Source organism: Chaetodon auriga, chromosome 8 (genome assembly GCF_051107435.1).
Source record: "Chaetodon auriga isolate fChaAug3 chromosome 8, fChaAug3.hap1, whole genome shotgun sequence".
Lineage (NCBI taxonomy): Eukaryota > Metazoa > Chordata > Actinopteri > Chaetodontiformes > Chaetodontidae > Chaetodon > Chaetodon auriga.
This window is the reverse complement of record NC_135081.1, coordinates 25,837,252-25,858,754: the sequence shown is the minus strand read 5'-3', so window position 1 is coordinate 25,858,754 and position 21,503 is coordinate 25,837,252. Positions and strand designations below refer to the sequence as shown.

Genomic DNA, 21,503 nt, shown 5'->3' with positions numbered 1-21,503 from the left:
ATTACCGCCGCCCCACACAAGCCTTAATGTGTGCCTACAATGTTTAACAACACTTCAGAGCAGAACTTCTGGGCAATTAGTTCCAGAACTTCTGACCCTAACGTTCAGTCTGACAAAAGGAGTGAGCGTGTACTCCTGTGTATCACAATGTGTGTGTGAAACAGAGAAAATGATAAGAACGGCAGAGAGAGAGGGATTGAGGGAGATGAAAAAGCGAGAAATAAAGAGTTTGGGCCAGTGTGGGTGCACAGCAACCCTTAGGCTACATGTCTTTACATCCCATAAATGTCTTTAATTAAGCTAAAGGTATTATCAGCTCCTCTGAGCACTATTACAGATTTTTCCATAATTACCATTGGGTGAATGGGGGCGGCGGGGAGAGATAGAGGAAGAGAGGGAGAGAAAGCAGATATGTATTGTGGGTGTCTAATGACAGGGAAGGAGAAAAAAAAAAAACAGGAGCGCAGCACGAGGGAGAGGTGCTCAGACAGAACCAGAAAACCCTGGGAGAGCAGAAGTGTGAGGAGGGAAGAGAGACAGCGTGACTTCAAAGAAGCCTGTGGCTGCTGTGGTGCTGATGCTGTGGCCCCTCCTCTCCGGGTAAATAATCACCATAAGCCTTGGCTCTGTCTAATGAATCCACTGCCAATGAGCTAATATCTGTTAACTACGCGCTTCATTATCGCTGCCACAGACCCCCGGAGAGCACGAGGATGGAGGACGGGATGAATAGCGGCAAGAAGTGAAGGGCGAGTGGACAAAGCAAATCAAATGACATGGGAAGAGGGGGTGAGAGGAGGAGAAGAGGGCGGAGGAATGAGGAGGAAGGAGAGGAAAGTGACGTGTAAATGAAGGGGAAGTGTGAGGGCTGTGAGATGACAAGGAAAAAAGGAGGTGAGGACTGTGCTATAAGTAAAGTGGGCGGTAGCTGCAAAGGTGTGAAGGTCAATTTGGTATGGGTATGAAAAACGGATGAGTATGGGAAGGAGAAGGAATGAAATCCTCCATTTGGCGTCCACTTTCTTTAAAGCTCCTCATTCGATTCCATGAAGGCTTACGATTTAGTGGTAGCAGAGGTCGTGCTGGTGGCTCCTGCACACTTCTCTCTGACTCAAACACTCAGCTGTAGCACCTAAAGATGGCTGCAAAGGAAATGGTGGCAATGCAAAGTACCACTGGCACTTAAAAGCCACAGCTGCTTTGTTTGCATGGCAGATCACAGTCTCTGGATTTACAGCAGGCAGAGAGCGGAAAGAAACCCTCCAGTCTCTTTGAAGACACAAATCTGCACCAGAAGAATATGTGTCAACTGTTAATTTGCTTTTCTGGCGTGCAGAGCACTGTTTGACCTCTGATCACCATCGGCAGCTCCAGGATTTGCACCTCAGACAGTGTGAAAATAAGAGGGCGACACTGGAGGGGAACTTGGAAATGGAACAGAGCAGGAGGGAAGCGAGCGGCGTGTTTTAAACTGTGGGACTTATGAAGATGTAATTACATTGGCTGTAAAACACTTGGGTATAGGGATTAGACCTAAACCAGATAATGCCTTCGCTATGCTAGTATGCTCCCTGCTCCAGAGGAAAATAGGGCAAAATGAATTGGAAGTTATTCTGTTGAAGAAGAAGAAAAAAAATGTCATCAGCAGCGAGTCTGCTGGAGTCTGCAAACAGATACACGAGGAGCTGTTTCCTTTTGATTTGATTTTGCTGACTGCCGCTGGATTTGTATTTTGCCGTTCATTAATGAATGTTTATTGATTTTGGCATCTGCTGTGCTGGAGTTTATATGAGCTAATCCCAAATCTGTGCGCGCAAACGAACAGCAGAGGGCGGAAGAATCATCTGTTTCCACGTACCTCACCGCTACATCAGAGCTGCCTGACTTGGACACATTGAGGAGCAACTTTTTTCGGTTGAATGTCGCTTTTCCGTCGATAATATTCGCAAACCTCGCTGTTAATTTGATCGCACGCATTTCGAGCGGTGGCAGCAAACTGATCGAGGTCACTTTGAGGCATTGCCGGTGTGGATGGACGGAGCTGATACTTCTCAGCTGCTGGAGCTTGTAAATATAGAAATATTCCTGGATGAGCTTTCGGGTCTTCTGGAGTAAAAACATGCTGCGCACTGTAAAGGCCGTCTAGGTGCCAGCCGTGTTTTCCAAGGAAAAACGCTTTTGGCGATTTCAACAAGTTGCTCCCAGTGTCCCCCCCTCCCCCCTCCCGTCCCCCGTCCTCCTGCCATCGCTGGTCCTAATTGGGTTTTTGGGCTGTGACGCCTCTCAGCCTGATGACATCACCCAGTCAGTCACACACAGTCGGACAGCCGCGCGCTCAGAGGAACTATTTGTTGGTGTGGAGAGAGATAGAGAAGGAGCGCGCGACAGCACGTCGTTACGTCCGGAACACCAGCTGAGGGGAATATTCACCTGCGCGCCGCCGGGACGAATTCACCGGGATTTCCATTGATTTTAAACAGCCGTAAAGGCGCAGTGAGGGACGCAAACCAGAAGCTCTGTCGGACCCCTGATCTTGTCCCGCTGCCACGCAAGTTTTTATTTTTATTTTTTATTTTTTTTTAATATATTTCTTCTCTCCTTCAATGACTTGAGGCTTTCCTCAGAAACTGACCCGCGTTTGAAGGCTTTCACACTTGTTTCGGAGGGACCGAGCGCCTGGTTTGCCAAAGAGGACCGTAATCAACCATGGCGAGACATGACGCCCGAAACTGGCATGACTGCTTAAAAATGAGCGGACTGCTCTGCCTGCTCGCGTCGATACTTCTCCAACACGGTAAGAAAGGAGCACTTCTGAAAACTTAATGGTGTCCTGCTCCTCGTCAGCGGCACCCCGCTGTTCATTTGCTTTCTTTAATAATTTAGAAGGAGATAAATTTAAACCTGGACACCACCTGTCAGGGCGGTGACAGGAGCAGAAAATCCGGCAGGTGATTTCCTTCCTCGCTGCGCTGGCGACGTGTTCAGCTTGAAGATTTAAAACGTCAAATGTGTAATATCTCCTAACACCATGAGCTCACAACTCATCCTCATTCTTTCTGTTTTCGGCCATGAATCATCTGTTTCGCTCTTTTAACCCGAGTTTCGGTCGGTGACTCAACGCCATGTTTAGTCCTGTAAGGTGTGGCTCTGGTGGAGGAAGGTGTTTTTATCCCTCAGGTGCTCACAGCAGCGTCCTCCTCTCTTTAAACTGAGCCACTGTACCATTCTGCCCTTGGTCGCTACTCTTCCTCCTAAAGCCACCCTTCTCCTCCTCCACGTCCCCCTGCTCCTTTTCTCCCCTCTGTCCGCACATCATCCTCTATTAGTTACAGCTCAGTTGAGAAAAATGGGGCTGGAAACAGCTCTTAATGTACACTGAGAGGAACAGACGGCGGCAATGACGGAAACTCAATCATCGGCGCTGCTGACAAATCCCTTAACCTATGCTGGTTTTCTGTTTGAGTTGAAACTTCTTGCTGTTTCCTTTTCGTGAACCACTCCCATGGAGGCCTCCGCTGTCGTTTAACAAGTTAACAGGCACCTGCCTCCCTGGTAACCTGTTCACACAGGTGAATTATTCAGGTGTTTTCCAGCCCAGTTCAGCGCTGATAGCCTACAGGTGCTCCTACCACAGTGAGGAGACCCAAATATGAGAGCAAACATTTGTGGCACGCAGTTAATCCATTAACATATGAATGTGTGGCGTGGCGTGAAACCAGTTCAACATTTTCTCCGCTGCACGCCGGGCCAGCTTTTTGTTTTGCGCTGTAATTGGGGCACAAATGAAGGCCTAGATCAGGCCCAGCGGCCGTGCGCGTTTGCAGGAGTGTGCAGTAATGTAGATGATTGCGGTGGTGGTTTAATCGTGACTCCTTAGCACAGTCACTCTTTCACTTATTCATGCAGTGGACCTTTTTTTGTCCAAATTCATTTTACAGAGCATGAAGTGCTCTTAGGGGAGGGAGAAAAGTGGGGGGGGGGGGACAAAACAAAAGGTTTTACATATTTATGAGCGAGGAGAGACGCAAGGCTTAACCAGTGCCAGCAAAAACACTGCTTTTGAGTTTCCCTTTTATTTGTGTAATTTGTTTTTTCCCTACGTGAACCTCTGGCCTCCTTTCGGGTTATCGTTAAGCTAACTTCAGCTGCAGCTGTGGAGGGAGAACTTGTCTACTTTGTACTTTTGGTTTCCCACTTCCTCTCAAGCTGTGACAGCAACCACTTACCTCCACCCTCGATCCTGCGTCTCAGAGTGAAGGAGGTGATTTAATTCTCTGCAAAGTTTTCAGGGCGCTGTGGCCTAGCCGTGGGCTGTAATGTTAAAATTCAACTGCCGAATTTGATGGGTTTTTAATTAAGGTAGGCTTCTCTAGTTACACACATATATAGGATTTAATAGAAGCTTGCAGGTGGGGGTCCAGTTTAAGCTCTGAAATTACATTGTAATACCACCCCCACCCCCCAAGTCAAGGTTGTGAGGGACCATCGATGTGGGTCAGAAAGGCTTGGCCCATTACCATGGAGATGTTTTTATTGGAAGAGGGGTGGGCCTATGTGAGGGGGAGTTTGGTGTGGGGGCTCTGAGGCTATGGCAGCATTGTCTTTATGGCTGAGTAAGCTGCATGCGTGCAGGGGGCGGCTGCCTGGCTGGCTGCCTGAGAAACTGGTGGGCACGCAGGGTCAGGGCCGGGGGAGGAGGCTGCCTCCCTCTCCACTCACAAATACGCCAATGTTTGTCTTTGTGTACCTGAAAGCCTCCAGCGAAGCTAATTCAGATGCAAAGCTACTCTTGATGGCTCTCCTCAGTTTCGAGGAAACAGGTGGCTTTTCGGCAGCCTGCTGCAGCGCGCAGGGTTGTATCCGAGTTTCAGGATTGGCCGGAAAACCGAACGGGCAGCAACTGATTAAGACAGGCGACGCCCCACCTCCCCTCTTCCCCACCCGCCACTTGAAACCCTCGCCTCCTCCCGCCAGCCCTCGCTCCCTCCCCCACCTCTACCGTTGGGTACATACAGAGGCCTTGTTCTTGGCCCTCTTTTTATTTTCAGCTATCTTTCATTCCCTCCTGTCTAGTGCTGTTGTTTGAGTGACGGTAGTCATTGGTTTATTTGAATGGCCTCCCTCCCCCGTCCCCCAGCCTCCCTTTGGACCGAAGGCCATGCTGTTTATGACAGGAACAACATGCAGACAGACAGGAAAATAAACCGCGTGCGACCTCACCACGCTCTGTCACCATGGCTGTAGGATTTCTCGTGGGCCGGGCTGCATTAGCCCCTCTGAAGTTGGGTGTTTTTCATCTTGCGTAGTCATAACAGCACATGTCCTAATGGCTCGTGAAAATGCTGGAAATCTTCCAGCGTTTTCTGAGCACCCTGCTCACACACAAGCACACACACACTTTGACAATCAGTAACTCTGATGAAGTGGTATTTCTTTTGGCAGTCCTTCTCGTGCAATATCTCAAAGTATTAGCTCCAACTTTCTCCCCGCACATGCGGAGTTGCTGTGTGAACAGTGTACTCCTGCCAAGCCCAGGACAATTCATCATTACAGCAGAGAGAGCGCATTATGCTCCGTCTCTTAAGAGAAATGTAGTTGATGGATCATGAATGGAGTTTATTTTTTTTCCCTCCCTAATAAAAGAAGAAGAAAGTAAGTCCTTAGTATCTCATTAGTCCCGGCGGAGCGAGGATCTTCGCTCTTGTTTTGGTTTTTGTGTTAATGGCTGTTGCAGTTAGGTCCCATCATTATGTAAATGAGCTGTCCTCGCCCCTTCGCACTGGCCCTGTAAATGTCAGAAGGATTTTGAAAAGGTCAGGTGTGCGTGTCTATATGTGTGTAAGAAAGTCTTGTTCTGGTCGTGGCGTGTGCTAATTCCTACACACATACACACACTGACTGAGGGGCCTTCCTGTTTAAATGACACATCAATAACCTCCTCCTCCCCTCACTCCTTATAATCACCATTAAGAGTTCGTTGATTCAGACATAAAAGTGTGCTTGAATTTATAGCTTAATGGAGACGTGAGTGTGATACCAAGCGAGTGTGTGTGTGTGTGTGTCCACGTGGACACTGTCTGGTAAATGTGGTCCCTTTAATTTTAAATAACTAAACTGTAGAAAGACTGATGCAAATAATTGGCGTTTCACCAAATGAGCCTCATGATTTAGACAGCTTTCTGTTGTTACCTGTTGTTTCACCAGGTAAGCTATTGAGAAAAAGTGATTTCAGCTTAGTGGTTGTAATGGTCGTCTAGAAATGAAGTACCTCTCATCCGACAATAAACTAGCGATGAATGGAAAGCTTTCTAATAGATGTATTGAAAACATTTTAGCAGCAGGCACTTTTCATTTTTAAAAACCTTTTTAAATGGGAGCTGTATTGATTAAAATTACGTTGATCCTCCGCGTCTTGCACGGGTTTAGATATACAGGTATTTTGAAAAATGAGTTTCAGTTAAATGGCTTTGCTCTGTAGACTTTTCATTACCAGTGACCAGAAACACAAAGGATCCATCAGGTTTATTGTTGACTTGGCAAATATTATTAGACAGGACGGATGGATCTGAAGAGAGGGAGGTCGATGAGCACGAGTCACTGCGTCTTGTTGTGTTTTAGGCTGCGGTATTAGACCACAAACACAATTGAGTGCTCACACACACACACACACACACACACACACACACACACACACACACACACACACACACACACACACAATGGGTGATGAATAAGGACAGAAACCTGAGGCTGTGCTGTAAGTCAGATGACATTCCAATAATAGGGAGGGGCCGCCACATCGCAGAATGACAGTGCATGTGTGCATTACTGTTTCCTTCAGGAAGTAGTGCATCATCCCCTCATCAGCAACCCTGTTATCTTCCACAGACATCAGATCTGGGGACATCCTTTTTTTACCGCTCCCTGCTCATTTAACTGACTCTCTTTGAGGACGCTTTTCCTCCAACTTGTAAGTAATGATAGTGGCTTTCCTGCAGCGTGAGAGCCAAAACCAGGAGCTCTGTGACGGCTCCATCACTGCGTCGGAAGTCACCCCTTTGGCCTCCGCCTACACGCTCATGCCGGATGGTTGGTGGCCCGTGTTGAGGTCACACTGAGGGGCCCCCCTACAGGGATGTTTGTGTTTGGCTCCCGGAGTTGCCAGACTCCTGGAGTCAGTCCCATCTGATCCAGAGGAAAATGAGCAGAAATCCTCGTCTCAGAAGGAATGCCAAATACCATTAATATGAATAGAGGCAGCTGAGGGGTTTCCAAAAACACAACTGTGCAGGGGTCAGTGATGTTCTTGGCAGAGCTGTAGGGTTAAACTGCTATCTACATGAAATCTGCGTGCATTAGCTCACACACTGATATGAGTTCACCGCAAGAGACCGTTCCATAATGTACTCTAACCACCCACATGTTTCTAGATAATGGGAGAGTTTTAAGACTGTACTATTTGCAGAAGTAGCATGCCAGCAGCTTATCTTGTATGAAAATGCTGCAAGGCATGTGGCTTACTTTATTTTTCAGTCACACACACATTTCCACACCATTAGTCAAGATACCTTCTGCCAAATCTGCATTTCCCTACGTCTGACAAACCCCAGATGGAATTTAGAGAGATGCAGGTCAAACCCATTCCAGCTCAGCCAATGTAGAGAATGAGCGGCAATTCCAATTGAAGATCCACTGAAATGCAGCCAAACTCTTTAAAGTAAAATCCCCTTAATTAACTAGACTTGGGAGATGGGTGTCTGTGTGACCCCGCTGTAGTAAAATCACCGAGGAGGAGCAGCGAGGGAGGAGCGGTGAGTGGGGGTTGAGGATGTCGACATTTTCAAATTCCACACCGCAGCATCTTGGCACAGGGGACGGAGGAGGATTTCAAAAAACCGTGTGAGGGAGTGAACCAGGGAGGCCAAGAATTATCAGCTCATTTGTAATTTAGTCGCACCTCCCTCCCCTCTTCCTCTCCCTCTCTTAAAGCTTCAGACACATATTTAACAGCCTTCCATCGTGGACAGAAAAGGGCTGCTTGCACTAACCCTGCTCTTCTTTATTGTTGTTACCTGACCTGTTCGCTCTGCTTGTCATCTTTCTCCTCTTTCTTCCGTCTTTGTCACATTCTTTTATTTCTGAAATCCTCCCCGTTGTGCACTCAGCAGATCTCTGTGCAACTCAGCACTGAGGCCCTTGACTGTGTCCTCCTCGGCGTGTCCCTACATGTGCGCGCGCACACACACACACACACATGCACACAGCAGCTCATTAGCAGTCACCTTAATGTGTCTAAATGTAGTTTGCGAGGTGGAAGGTGGTTTGCGTTATTGATCCGGTATTGAATGGTGGATGATGCAGTGCCCTTATGTGATATTGAAAACATTTAGGCCTCGCTCTATCGGCATGACAGCGCCATGAAACATCTTCCTCTCCCCTCCTCCTTTGCTAATCCCTCCCTGTGTCCTCTCTGCCCCCAGCTCGTGAAATGTCGAGCCGGTTTTGCTGTTACGACCTCTTCTGCGGATCTTTTCATGCATTTTTTTTTATTTTTATCAACATGTGTTACCAGCAGCGTCGCAGCCGTTTTGTCCATTTTGTTACCTGTCTGCACACCTTCTGCTCCGCTACGAACACACACAGACACAGACATGCTGCATCTTCATCACATCTGACTTTGACAAGGTCATGTCAAATTCACACTTATCAGAGGCAGTGGACACGAGGCTGGCTAGAGGAGGAAATTGAATTTGGTGTGACAGGGTCTTGTTGGGGACTCTGGGAGCTGGATATAAACTCGTGCTCTCCCAAAACCATCTGCACACCAACTGCTTTCAATTCAGTCAGCTTTCCTCTCGAGCCCAGCAGATTTATCTGAGGAACATGGTCAAATTACACACTGTAACATAGAGAAAATGTAGTATTCTTCCAGAGATGTAATCTTAGAAACAGGAGACAAGAACTGAATACACCACTGCCGAGTTAATGTACAACAGGCTTATTTTCCCCGTGCAGGGTGTTCTTCAACCCTGAGCCACTCGTATCAGCGCTATCTCTCGTTTCACTTTTTGTTTTAAAAGTGCGTCGTCGTGCTACGCTGATAAACAAGCAGCACGATCGTCATTGGTCCCCTGAGCCTCGAAATGGCAGGAGCATTTAAATCCTCCCCTCAAGCAAACGGCACATTAAGGTCAAATGGAGGCAGCAGGTTTATTCAGTTATCAGGCCTGTGTTTTGTCAACAGGGTGTGCCTGGGTTTGTTTGGCGTGGCTCCTTAGGGAGAGCAGGTCCTCCTTTCGTTGAAGCAATTTGCCTCATTCATCTCAGCTGATTGCCTGCTCCGGGGTCGGACACTTGCTCCTCGCTGCCACTCTCTGCCCACGTCACATTTGTGCCTTCACTTCCACTCCTCCATCTTGATTCGTTCTTTCCCCGTCTCTCTCTGTTCGCGTCCTCCCGTAATGCTCCGACTTCCCTCTCTCTGTAATTTGGTCGGCATAATTGATCCATCTGCTCAGTAAACTGCTGTCTCTTACTGTATCTCTTTTCCTCCTCTCCTCCTGCTCTTTGTTCTCCTTCCCTCTGTTCTTAGTCATCAATCCCTCGTTTCTGCTTCTGTAATTGGAATGTCTGTTGCTTTCCTCTATCCTCTTACTCTCCCTTTCCCCTTAATCTCCCTCTCTTCTTCTCTTCGGTAGCTTTCCTCTACTCCCTGTCCCACTGTCCAATTCCCCAGTTGTCTCTTCCACCTATGTCAGCCCCAGAGTTTCTCTTTAAGCCTATCCCAACTGCCAGTGTTACTTTTCCTGTCCTACTCTCATTTGCTCCCTCTGTCTCTCGCTCTTCTCTCCTCTCGTACCTCCTTAAGAGCCCCCGCCCTCCCCACAGACATTTGTATTGCAGGCATCTGTACCTTCCTACCTCCCCTAACAAGGTCTTCTGCTTCTTTTCTCTTCTCCGCATCAATCATTCTCTCTATCACACACACACTTCTCCTCCTCTCCCTCTTTCTCTACTAATGGCCAAGAACACCTCCTCCCACTCCACCCTGGTGGGCATTTTTTGAAGGTTAAGTTGCTGTGACACTTTCGCAGTGTTTCACCCCACCTCACCCCTCCGCCGATCATCTCGCCCTCCCCTCCGTCCGTCTCTCCCTCGCCCAGGCTGCGGAACGACGCTCGTCACCACCACTTCCTTGCAACCGCGAATGCACACGCCGAGCACAAAGAGTGCGTCCGCTGTGGATGCATGCACACGATTCCTAGTGATGCTGGGCTGATTTGATGGTTGAATCACTTGATTACTGTATAGAGGACAGGAAAGAGAAAGTGACAGAACAAAGTCAAGTAAGCGAGTGAGCTGAGCATGAGAGGTAAGGCGGGGAAATGGAAACAGATGCAGGATTTTATTTCATTTCAGCAGAGCTAACCTGTCGTGCAGTGCTGGGATCAGGCTGACAATGTCCACTCCCCTGCTGCTAGATGCTGTCACACACTCATCTCCCCTGCAGGCAGTTACTAGGCCAGTAATGGAGCTTGACTCATCTAACAAGAATCTCACACTGAAGTTGAAAGAGGGTTACATTTGAAGAGTTAATTCCAAGCACACAGTGTTGTACAATTTAATACTACAGCAGAAAACCAGCTTTGTGACACGCTTGCTGTTGCTGTCCTCCGTAACGGGCTTTAAAATAGTCTGTGCTCCAGCTTTTTAAATTATAGCAGAGATAAAATGGTTAGTGGTGAAATCAATTAGTCAGCAGTGACTTCATGGGAAAGTATTTCGATCGGTCGTGCCAAACATTTTCTGGTGCCAGTTTCCTAAATGTGGCGATTCTCTTCTTGTCTCTGTTTTACATCATTGTAAAGTGAAAATCCACCGTTAACCAGGCAGAACAAGCAGTGTGAAAATGGGCTCTCATGCCATGTTGCGATAGACGTCTTCTAAAATTTTTAAACAAGATGAAACAATAAATCAAGAAAACAGCTGGCAGATTAATCGATAATTCAAATCAATCCTTGCTGTGGCCCTAAAACAGGTTTTCGGGGCCGTGCTATCAATACATGTGCGGAACTATGTGTTCCTTGTTTTCAAATGGAGGTTACATCTTATTTTGGGTTGCAAATCTTGGCTAACACTCTCACAATACACTTCTGCCTGTATATTTAGCATACATTTGCACATGAGGAATTCAGCATTCAACAGCAGCAACCTTGAGATGTTGTTTTTAGTCCAGGCAGTCAGCTGGCTGCTGCTAGACAGAGTGATGCACTTGGTGTTACTGAAAACAGAGACACTATTGTTCTCAGCCCAAGCTTAGAGACCCTCCTCCTGCTTCCTCCCCTCAGACTCTACCCCCCTAATCCAGGTGAGCCGAGAGAGACATTGAAAAGGCCATCTATTGTCCTCCCTCCCCCTTCCTTTTCCTCCCTCTGCACCACACCTGTATCAATGGACAGACCTGCCTTTGAGTGGTGGCCCTAGAGGAAAAGTGGCTCTGTAACAAGAGATGATTGGGTAGTTTTTCTCCAAATGGAGGCTGATGGAGGGGCTTTTATTGTGTGGATGGACCGCTGTGTTGCCTTTTTAACAGGTTTTCTTGGTACGCGAGGCTTTGATTCGCTCCTCAAAGGACATTTGTATGCAGAAAGTCAGATATTTGCCAGTTCCCATGCAATAGGCATGTATCAGACACTTGCTCGTAACTTGGCTGCTTGCTGTTTTGGCTTTCTATTTTGGCCTCTTTGGGAAGAGCTTGGAGGGAGGGGATGAGAGAGGAGAGGGAAGAGACGGAGAGAGCAAAAGAGACGCTATCTTCTCTGCTGACTAGTGCTTGTCACCGAGGCCCTCTGGGTGTACGCTCGCTCCCTCAGGTTGCTGGGAGCCATCTCCTGAACCCTCCTTCTTTTTTTAAAAGCTTTTAAAGGAAACACTTTAACCGCTTACTTCTGTCCTTTTCCTCTCTTCCCACTTTCCTCTTCTTGTAACAGGCTCGCGGCTGATTCGTGCACCAGTGATTCATGAATTTATCTCTGGCACGGCACAGTCATGCCGGGTGCATGCAGTGGATGTGTGCGTCGAGTGTGCGCCTCGGTCTGAGCGACAGAAGAAGGCTGCGCGCTTGGGGGGGAAAGGTAGAGGAGGAGGAGAGAGGGAATGGGCTGTGATGCCAGCCGTGATTAGAGCAGTAGCACTCGCCGTTTAAACACACATTTAAATAGACACAGCCTCGGGATGATGGGGGGTCGGGGGGCGGTGTGAGGAAGAGGATGTGGTTCCTCTGCTTGTGTAAACTAACAAAAGTGTTCTCAATTGTTCTGGTTTTAAATAGAAGTCCCTCAGGCTCCACCTGCCAACTTTCCCTTGTTCATTTGTTTGTCTCTCGTTCTCCTCCAGTCTCACCCTCCATGTTTCTTTACTTCTGACATAGAATTGCTTTATCTGCCATAGATTATTGATGTCCTCCATAGATGTTTTCCTCCATGCCGCCCCCCTCTTTCCCTCTGCTCTGCATTCTTTTACACGAGTCCTTCTCGTGTGTCCGCTCGTTTGGCTGTCATCCCTGTGCCAGTCAGTTCCCTTCTTCTCTTCCAATTTATCTCCTCCTCCTCATTCCTTCCAGATGACTCCCTCTCTCCCTTTCTCCTGTGTCTCCCGTCATCACCTCAGCCCATTGTGAGTTTGCTTCTTGCCCCCCCCCCTTCCTCATTTTTTTTCTCTTCCTTTTCCTCTCTGAACTTGACTTGGCCTGTTTGTCTCAGGTTGGAGTGTCCTACTTTGATTTCTTCTCCCTCCCCCTCTTGCTCTTTGCTCCTCCCCTCCTCTTTCTTGTTTATTTACATAGAGATGGATGGAGGTCGGGCTGTCGGGATGGATTGATGGATGGCGCGAGGCCACGGGTGAGAGGATCTGGGCGTTTGATGGACGTTCCTGTCAGTCAGGATACTACTTAAAGAATTGGCTTGGTCGTTATTTTGAAAAGGTTCTTCTGTGGAAGGCTTGTTGGCTTTAATAAGATATTCATCTGGCTGCTCTCAGCGCTGCTTTTCCTTTTTGTACCCATGGATCTAACATTATTTCCACAGTGTAGCCTTAAATGTCCCAGTGAGCTAAAAGTAAACCATTCTTTAGATGTCTATTGACATTTTCCAACATAGAGCCCATCAACAGGCGCACACTGCTGCACCGTCTGCACGTCTGCTGCCCTTTCAGAAAGCTCGTCCCTCGTAGATGACATAATTATGCAGTGTCAACGTGTGACAAGCTGAGCTTAGCTGCATTAGAAGAATTAATATGCACAGCGTAGGAGGGAGCCTGTCCATGATCTTCTAATGCTTATAGCCACTCAGTCCCCTCCGCTCGTCTTGGGAAGCCATCACATTCTGGAGCAAGTTATCTCTAAAGCCATCAAGCCTAATGTTCAGCTGTCTTTTTTTCCGATGGTAGTAGGTTTTAAGACTCGTATAATCTCCATTGCATTCATTTATCAAGTGTAATGAATGCACTTAAGTTTCTGCTTGGTCAATTAATGCTGACACCAGGGTTAACTGGCTTAAAAGAATCAGATATAGGCTATGATATCATAGTTAGGCCCATCTGATTACATATTTAATGCATAATTCAATATCAGACTGGATTTCTATGGAAGTCTTAAACCTCGGTCGATTTTAATGTGACACTTTGATTCGATTCCAGCTGAATACACGTTTTATTGGTTATTGTTATTGACATATGTATTATCCATTGATTTAAATGTTATTTTGGAGCCTTTCCATCCCTCTCAGAAGTGGTGATAGAAAAAAATGCGTACACTTCTTAGAAAACTTGATGTGGAAAACTTAGAAGATATTAGACACACAGCACAAAACGTACAGTTCAAGAGCAGAACAGCGTGACTGTACAGGAGTTTATGGTACCAGAGAGTCTGGAGTCACCAGTGCAGCTGACGTCCTGTGCCATATATCATAACGTCAAGTATACAGGTCAGCGCGGTGAGTCTGTAGCCTGAGATGTTGCGGAACATACAGCTTGAAACATTACAGCCGTTCTCTGGCTGAGGTGATAAACTGTCGACAGAAGTGAACTCAAGTGCTATTTGATTTTGCTTTTGCATTTTTCGCGCATGGTTATCTCAACTCCAGCCAGTAATCACTTGATGCTTTGATCTTTAGCAAAGCAGCGGCGCCACACATTTTTTCCCAGTATTTTACTATCTATTGGGCAAGTAACGAGACCAGTCATACGCTAAGCTGTTTAACTGTGCCCTATCAGTAAATACGCTATGTGTCAGAAATATCTAGAGCTGAAAGTTGGTTTCAAGCAAAAATACCAACCACTTCCTAGTTTGAGCTCCTCAGATGTGAGGATTTGCTGCTTTTCTGTGTCTTACGTGATAGTAAAGTGAATGTATTTGGGTTTGGGGCTGTTTGATACGTGATATGCAACATTTTTCACTATTTTCTGACATTTTTCCTGCTGTACAATGAATCCTTTACTTGGCAGATGAATTGATAATGAAAATAATTTTTTGTTGCTGCCCTAGAAATATAATTGTTTTCATAATAAAAGTAGAGGAATCTCATCAATGCAGATACCAGAGGCACACAGTGCTTACAGTGGGCACAAGGGCTAAAACGGACGAAAGGCTGCTTGGAAGACCTCTGACACAATTTTAGGCTTTGTCCAGTCCAGCACAGAGTCATCAGATCAAACCTCAAACCTCACTTGTGCTGACTCTGTAATGGCAGAGGTGACAGGAGGAAGTGTGCTGCAGAGATCATATGAATGGCATGCAGTGGGATGAGCAAGGGGAAGAGGCGAGTGCAGGCCACGCTGTTAGAGGTAAATGTATGTTGGCAGTAGCCAAAGGCAGAAGAAGAGTGAGAGCACAATGGCGAGAGCAGAGAGAAGCCTGTTAGTGAACCATCAGTGGTGGTAATGAGACACAGGTGCAGCCCATGGAACCACATCCCCTATCAGAGAGGAGGATGGGAAGGCTGGAAAGTCGTCAAAGATGGTGCAGAGCTGCAAGACAGAAGGCTCAACGCAACATTTCACTTTGATAGAACATTATTACTTATTAGCATGCGCACCCCCGTAGGAGTTCTTGAACAATCACCCGAAAACAGTCGGCACCCCGGGGACGTGTCATTACTCTGGGCGCCCAGGCTTTTTCTAACTCTCCATTCATTTGCATCTATTTTGAGCGCCTTGTAAAAAAAAAAAAAAATCAGTGCCACACATTAAAAACAAGCATGACATGCCGCCACATCATAGGAATAATTCTGGGTCTTTGTTTGTAGTTCATCACCAGCTCTGATCATTTCATTTAGGCTTGGTTTTCAAACATATGCTAATGAACGAGGAGCCAGGAAGAGCCAGAGCTTTGCAACACTGCAACTGATTTCGGCACTTGATTGTTAATGAACTCGTATTTGGGTTCGCTTGCTAAAAACAGAAAATGTTGGAATAGTTAGAAAAGCTGCTTCGGAAATTGGTTAGCAGATGCAATGAGAAAAAGATTAAGGAGCACCGAGGGGAGAATGTAAGGTGACGGATTGAGATAGGAGAGAAAGAGGAACAGAGGAAAGAAGGGCACAAGCTGCACAGGAAAAGGTGTTAAGACAGTGTCGGGGGTATTGAATCAGAGGGGTGTGTGCGAGGATGTGAGCAGCACACACACACTCGTGCCGCAGGCAAGCTGGGGTGACTGACTACTGTTGCTGCTGTACTTGTTTTTCTTCACCAACTTTGAGATCAGTCAAAGGCATGGAGCAGATGGAAGGTTGAGGAAGGGAGGAATCCCCACAGTAAACAAGTGTGTGCGTGCGTGTGTGCGAGCATGCGTGATGCAGAGAGAGGAAAAGTGCAATCCAGAGCAGGTGCGGTCAGCGAGCGCATGTGGGCGCATGGTTTGTTTGAATGTGAGACATCAGAGAGATGAAGAGAATGGCCTTTGTGTTCAGCCAATACTGCGTGAGTAAATATTTTGGAAGGGCATGCTGCGTCGGTAGATTGTTCTTTCAGGCCGCGGGGGTGACAACGGAGGAGGGAGAGATGAGAGGGAAGGAGACGGCGAGCTAAAGGAAAGTGAAGCAGCAGCTATGTTTATTCCACCACGCAGAGACGTGAGCACAAACTGAGCTTTGTCCCGCGCCCGGGCTAACTTAATGTTAGAGCTAGCTGTGAGACCTCGGAGAGACGCGAGCATAAACTGCTTTGCTCTTTCCCCTTCATTTGCTGCCAAATGACATCGCTTACTCTGCTACGGGGTTGCCCTCGCTGCCAGTGGCTGCTATCATGAATGAACAATGTGCACTTCTCAGGGTCTCCACCTCTCCTCGGGGTGCTTCTCCGCAGGCCGAAGGTGTACGCTACAGGACGTGAAAGCTAGGCTGAAGATGGTGCTCACGCTGAGGCAGCCTTGTTAGAGCGATGTTTGATGTGTCTCATTTTCCACTGTGCTAACACGGTGTGAGGAGAATAAACACGTGAAGCACATGTGCACGCCACACATGCACGCCGCGGCGTGACCTCCACGCTGCCCCTGTAGTGTTGCATGCATGTTTTTGTGGGGGTTTTTTTTGCTATTGTATTCAGGCAGGTTTGTCTCCAGTGGGGGATGAGCGGTAAGAGGGGTCATTCATTCATCTCACGCACACACACACGCTCACACACACCCTCAACACACACACACCTCCCTCACAGGCCTTTCATCTTCACCCTCACAGGCTTCTCTTGTTCTGTCAGTCTCACTGAAGGGAAAGACGGCGAGAGGGAGAGAGATGGAGGAAGGATGTCAGGGAAGGGGTGAGAAAGAAAAGGGACACCGTGCGATTCGAGTTTCCTGTTCCCTGCAAAATCGTCTACCAACCTGCCCCACCCTACTCCATCACCTCCATTTGAGGAAAGAGTAACAGGTCGCTGAAGCCCTTTCTGCTTCTGTGCACCCTCCATCTCTTTAATTGTATCCTTCTCATCTCATCCTCTCGTTGCCTCGCCTTACCGCCTCCCCCTCCTCTTCGTTCCACTCTTCCTCTGTCCATCCCTCGCTCTCCCCGGGGCTTGCCTCAGTGGGTCGGTTCCAGTCTGTCTGTTTGCTGATGACTCCACTTGGAGCAGATGTGATGCTCAGCAGCTGTTGCTCTGCTCTGCAGCATCACCCCCGCCAACCACCACCACAAACACCCCTCCGTATCTCTCTCTGCCTGCCCTCCAATGTCTCTTATGTTCTTATTTATCAACACGTCTTTTTGTTCCCCGCCACGCCTGTGCTTTATATTCAGTTCTCAGATCTGCTTTGTCTTCTCTGACCAGCCTCACCAATTCGCTTCACTTTCCAGCCTCCCTGATGCAGCCGTTAACGTTCAAAGCATATTAGGGTTTTTTTGTATAACAATAAGTCTGGAATCTCTGCGTTTGTCTGCCACATGAATACCAACTGTCACACTGTGATCATGTGAAACAAATGCTGGCCACTGATGGCAGTATTGCAGAGGGCACAGGGAGGGTATTGTTCCACCATAAATCTGGTGAAATGAGAAAGATGTGACTGACTGTGTTTGCCAATGCGAGCGTGTGTTGTTGTTTATCCACCCAATGACACAGTGTTGTTCAAAGCCGGGCCCAGAGCTAGAATTAGAATATCTATGTTTAGCTTGATGTTAAGATGTATGGAGACAGAATGGGACTTGGACACTTGAAGAATGATGAAGTGGGTTTTATTTAGGCTAACTCCCATCAGTGGCCCGCGCCTCTTCGGTTAGACTTATTAGAGTCTTTATTGGCTCTCTCTGAGTTCATTTGTTCTCCCTCTGTCTCCGTCTCTGTGAGGATTGGCTGGCTGCTGAACTGAGCATCCTCTGACAGGTGCCCTCTTGTCTGAGATGAGAAGAGGGAGAGGAGCTGGAGGAGGAGGGTGGTGCTGGGGGGGGGGGTTCACGTCACTTTGATGACTTCAGCCTAGAGAAATCCATTTGTGGACAGGCGTGTGGTGGTGGGTGTGTGTGGGGGGCGCGTGTTAGAGCGTGCGCATAAGCATGCGTGTGCATGTCACATCTGTAATTGGGTGCCGCCGCCGTGCTCGCAGACCGGCCTCTGATCTTGTGGAAATCTGGGATCAGCGTGGCAGATCCGCCCGCTAATCAGCACTCAGAGCCCTCGCACAGGAATATCAACCTGTGCCGCGCTCCGGAGGCTGGAATATCACCGCGCTCGGGTTTTAATCGTTCCAGAAATCCCCTAATGGGAAACGTTACATGCAGTCTAATTTGAGGATGCTGAGATAAAACTTTGTCGTGTGTGAGGTTGTGAAAATGATGGTGTTTGTGTGCGCGGTGCACATGACCGAAACGCTGATAAGAGATATCGAGCACCGCTTTGCCCCTGTGCTCTCAAATGATAAGAACAAGGCCAGATCACCAGTGGCTCTCTTTGCACTTTACCCTCTCTGGTCTCCCCTCTCTGTGACTGCTGAGTATTCATGGTGGCATACAGCACAGCGTCATTGGGAAATTCATAAGGGGGAATCATCACTCATTCCTGGTTCCCCTTTGAGGACTGCGCTAATTAGCCGGCGTCTGTGATTAGTTGGCTTGTGTTTGATCTGCTTCACTCCTCTCCCTCTCTGTCGAAAAAGGCTGCCTGCCTGCGCTGCGATTTGGCTGTGAGGTGCACCGAACACACACAGACTCGCAAAGACTCAAAAACAGACACACAAAGATGTACACAGCGGCAGATTTTTTCCCTGCCTTTTGGAGACACTGCAGGTGGCCTCAGAGACACAGTATCATACACCAACAGACAGCCACACACACACACACACACACACACACACACACACACACACACACACACACACACACACGTGAGCTGAACTGCTCCAAACCAAAGCATGCAGCACTCCAGAAGAAAGAGTACAGCTGTTAATATTTCACCACTGCATACCAAGAACTATGTTTACTTTCACTTAGAGAGTTCCAGCCTGTCATTGAAATTCCCCCGAAAAACCTGATGTTACACTGCGCTTACTATGGCAGCACAGGGCGTGGGTGGCTAGCTGAGAAGTGGATTTACTTAACTTAACCCCGAGTGATTACAGCTAAAGATGGGCGAATTATGAATGTAATTAAATTTGTACAAATCCCCCCTTGCTCCCCTTTTGCATTAGGTCTCAATGGCAAAGCACAGTGGGGGATATCCATGCTGCGTTTAATATGACACAAATAGGAGCAATTCTTCGGTGCGTGACAGAGCACTGTCTAATTACACAGAGGCTGTGATATTGAAGGGCCCGTCTGTCCTTGAAGCTGGCCACTGGAGCATGGCAGGGCCATCTCTGTCTGTTAGTACCCCCGTCTATCTGCCCATCCCTCACTTTTCAATCCTTTATCTGTCACTCTGCCTTAAGGGGGTAGATGGTAAACAAAGGCGGCTCCAACCCAGTGTAATGACGACCTGACAGGGGACGGCTGCAGCAGCCTGTGTGTTTTCTGACGTGTGTGTGTGTGTGTGTGTGTGTGTGTGTGTGTCTGTGTTTGAGTGTGTTGTTGTGCTCCTCCTCATGATCTCTTGCAAGTGACTTCAATCTTGTGAGAGTCAGATCAATTGTAGGATCACTGTGACTGCCGAGCCATTACAGGCTAAAATCACGGTTCGTACTGTCACTGAGGGGAGACGCGATCCGCCGCTGTTCGCCTCTCAGACAGGTAAAGGTGTTGAGGACGCCAAGTTATCCTCCATACTGGCGTCTAGAGAAGTTACCGATCGCAGACTTTTCCCTCCTGCTTTTAATATGTAACCGTATCTTTAAATAGAAAGCGTGTTTTTTTTTTTTTAAATTCTAATTGATTTTAAGATTGGTTTTTGATTTTAATTAACCCCATTAATTAACCTCATTGTTTAATAGATATATTCTATTTATTTTTTTGACTGACAGACAGCAGAGGTTTCCTCTGAATGGCGTTCGATTGGTTGACCTCCTTTACTTTTCATTATGTATAGCGATAACTGCATTTTTTTTGGTCAATGCCACACTGTTGCCTTCAGGGCACAGAAACATGGTTCTTTATTCATTTATGGTCAGACTAAAAGTCCAAAACAGAACGTCATCCAGTTTAAAATGATATAAAACAGATAAATGCTCCAAATTTCAGCAGCTAGAGCCAGTAAATATTTGGCATTTGTGCTTGTTGAATAACCTAAATAATCAATACATTATCAAAATAGTTGATTGTTTAAGCCATGCTAATCTATCCAAAGCTAAAGAACTCATTTTGTATTCAACAAACATACATTATACAACCTGACAGCATTTAGTTTATCAGCAAATTAGTCCAGCGAAGTGTTCATTCATCACTTAGGGTGGCACCGAAACAGAGCAAAGGTTGAAACTGTTGCCAGAGGAGAGCGTCTCCACTGAAATGAGTCAGTGCAGCTCGTCACTTTTAGCAACGTTTTTAGCTATGAGTCTTCTGACCTTCTCCTTTATCTGCGGGTTTCATATCGCCAGAGAACATAAGCAGCCTGAGTATTGTTAGCGCAGTTTTGAAGTAAATTGGAATGAACCACAGACTTGGATCCCTTTGTGACCAGCAAATTGTGAGAAAAGTGATGCGCATACTGACACGCAGTTTCAGCTGCTGCCATCAGGGTATCGTTATGCTTTACCTGCTTCTTTGAATCTTTTTTTCTCAGCCCTTTATCTGCTCTGTTTTACTCATTTGTTGTAAAGTTTGTAACTTTGTTTTGTCTGCTTACTTTTTATGGGTAGATAATGCATATTATTTGAGTCTTCATGCACAGCTGCATGTATAAGGATAGCGTTGTAGCGTTGCACTGTTTCAGTCCTCGGAGGTCCTTGACTGTGGCCTTGCAGCCCGTCACACTTTTTCCCATCTATTTTGTTAGAATTTTATTCAGCAGATTGACTTGCGAGGAAACACCAGGTGAGGCGCCCCTTCATCTTTGATCTGTCTCCTTGAGCTGAACGTCTGTCTTTCTATTAGTCGCTCATTCATCCATTCATCCGGCCGTCAACATCAAAACAGCACAGTGTTCCCAAGGCAAGTCGTCATTGTGCCTGTGCTTCAAACAATAATCGCAATTGATCTTAACATTCACTACAAAGGGAAGCTCAACCTCCACATACCTCCCTGCTGTTTATTCCTCCATTGTACCTTAAAGAAACTGCAGTCCAAGTTTTCTGTCTCTTTTCCTTTGTTTCCCAGTTTCGCCCCTTCCCTCCTCGGTATCACCTTTCCCCTCCTCTTTTATGGGAGAACTGATAGGAGGTGTGTGTTGAAGTGCAGAGTTTCATCTTACCTGCCTCCTATTGAGGTTTGAAGACAATGGGCCGTTCACCTCCGCCCTCACAGCTCACTGCAGACCTGCGGGAAGGAAACTGTGGCTCAAACAATGCAGCTCTTCTGATAGACAAAGCGTGGTTTCTCTCTGCTTTTAATTGCCTCAGTTATCCATTGTCTTCCACCCCTCTATCTTTTTGT

The 21,503-nt window shown here is 47.2% G+C and overlaps 1 protein-coding gene across 3 annotated transcripts in view; it reads left to right on the top strand.

The window, feature by feature from the left end:
• Nucleotides 1-2,285: 2,285 nt before the first annotated feature.
• Nucleotides 2,286-21,503, top strand: part of LOC143324212 (nectin-2) — a 76,021-nt gene continuing 56,803 nt past the window's right edge. For all 3 annotated transcript variants that reach the window (XM_076736517.1, XM_076736516.1, XM_076736515.1), the window contains exon 1: nucleotides 2,286-2,794. In XM_076736517.1, the coding sequence (XP_076592632.1) occupies nucleotides 2,707-2,794 (88 nt within the window). In that variant the 5' untranslated portion in view covers nucleotides 2,286-2,706. The remainder of the gene's footprint in view (nucleotides 2,795-21,503) is intronic.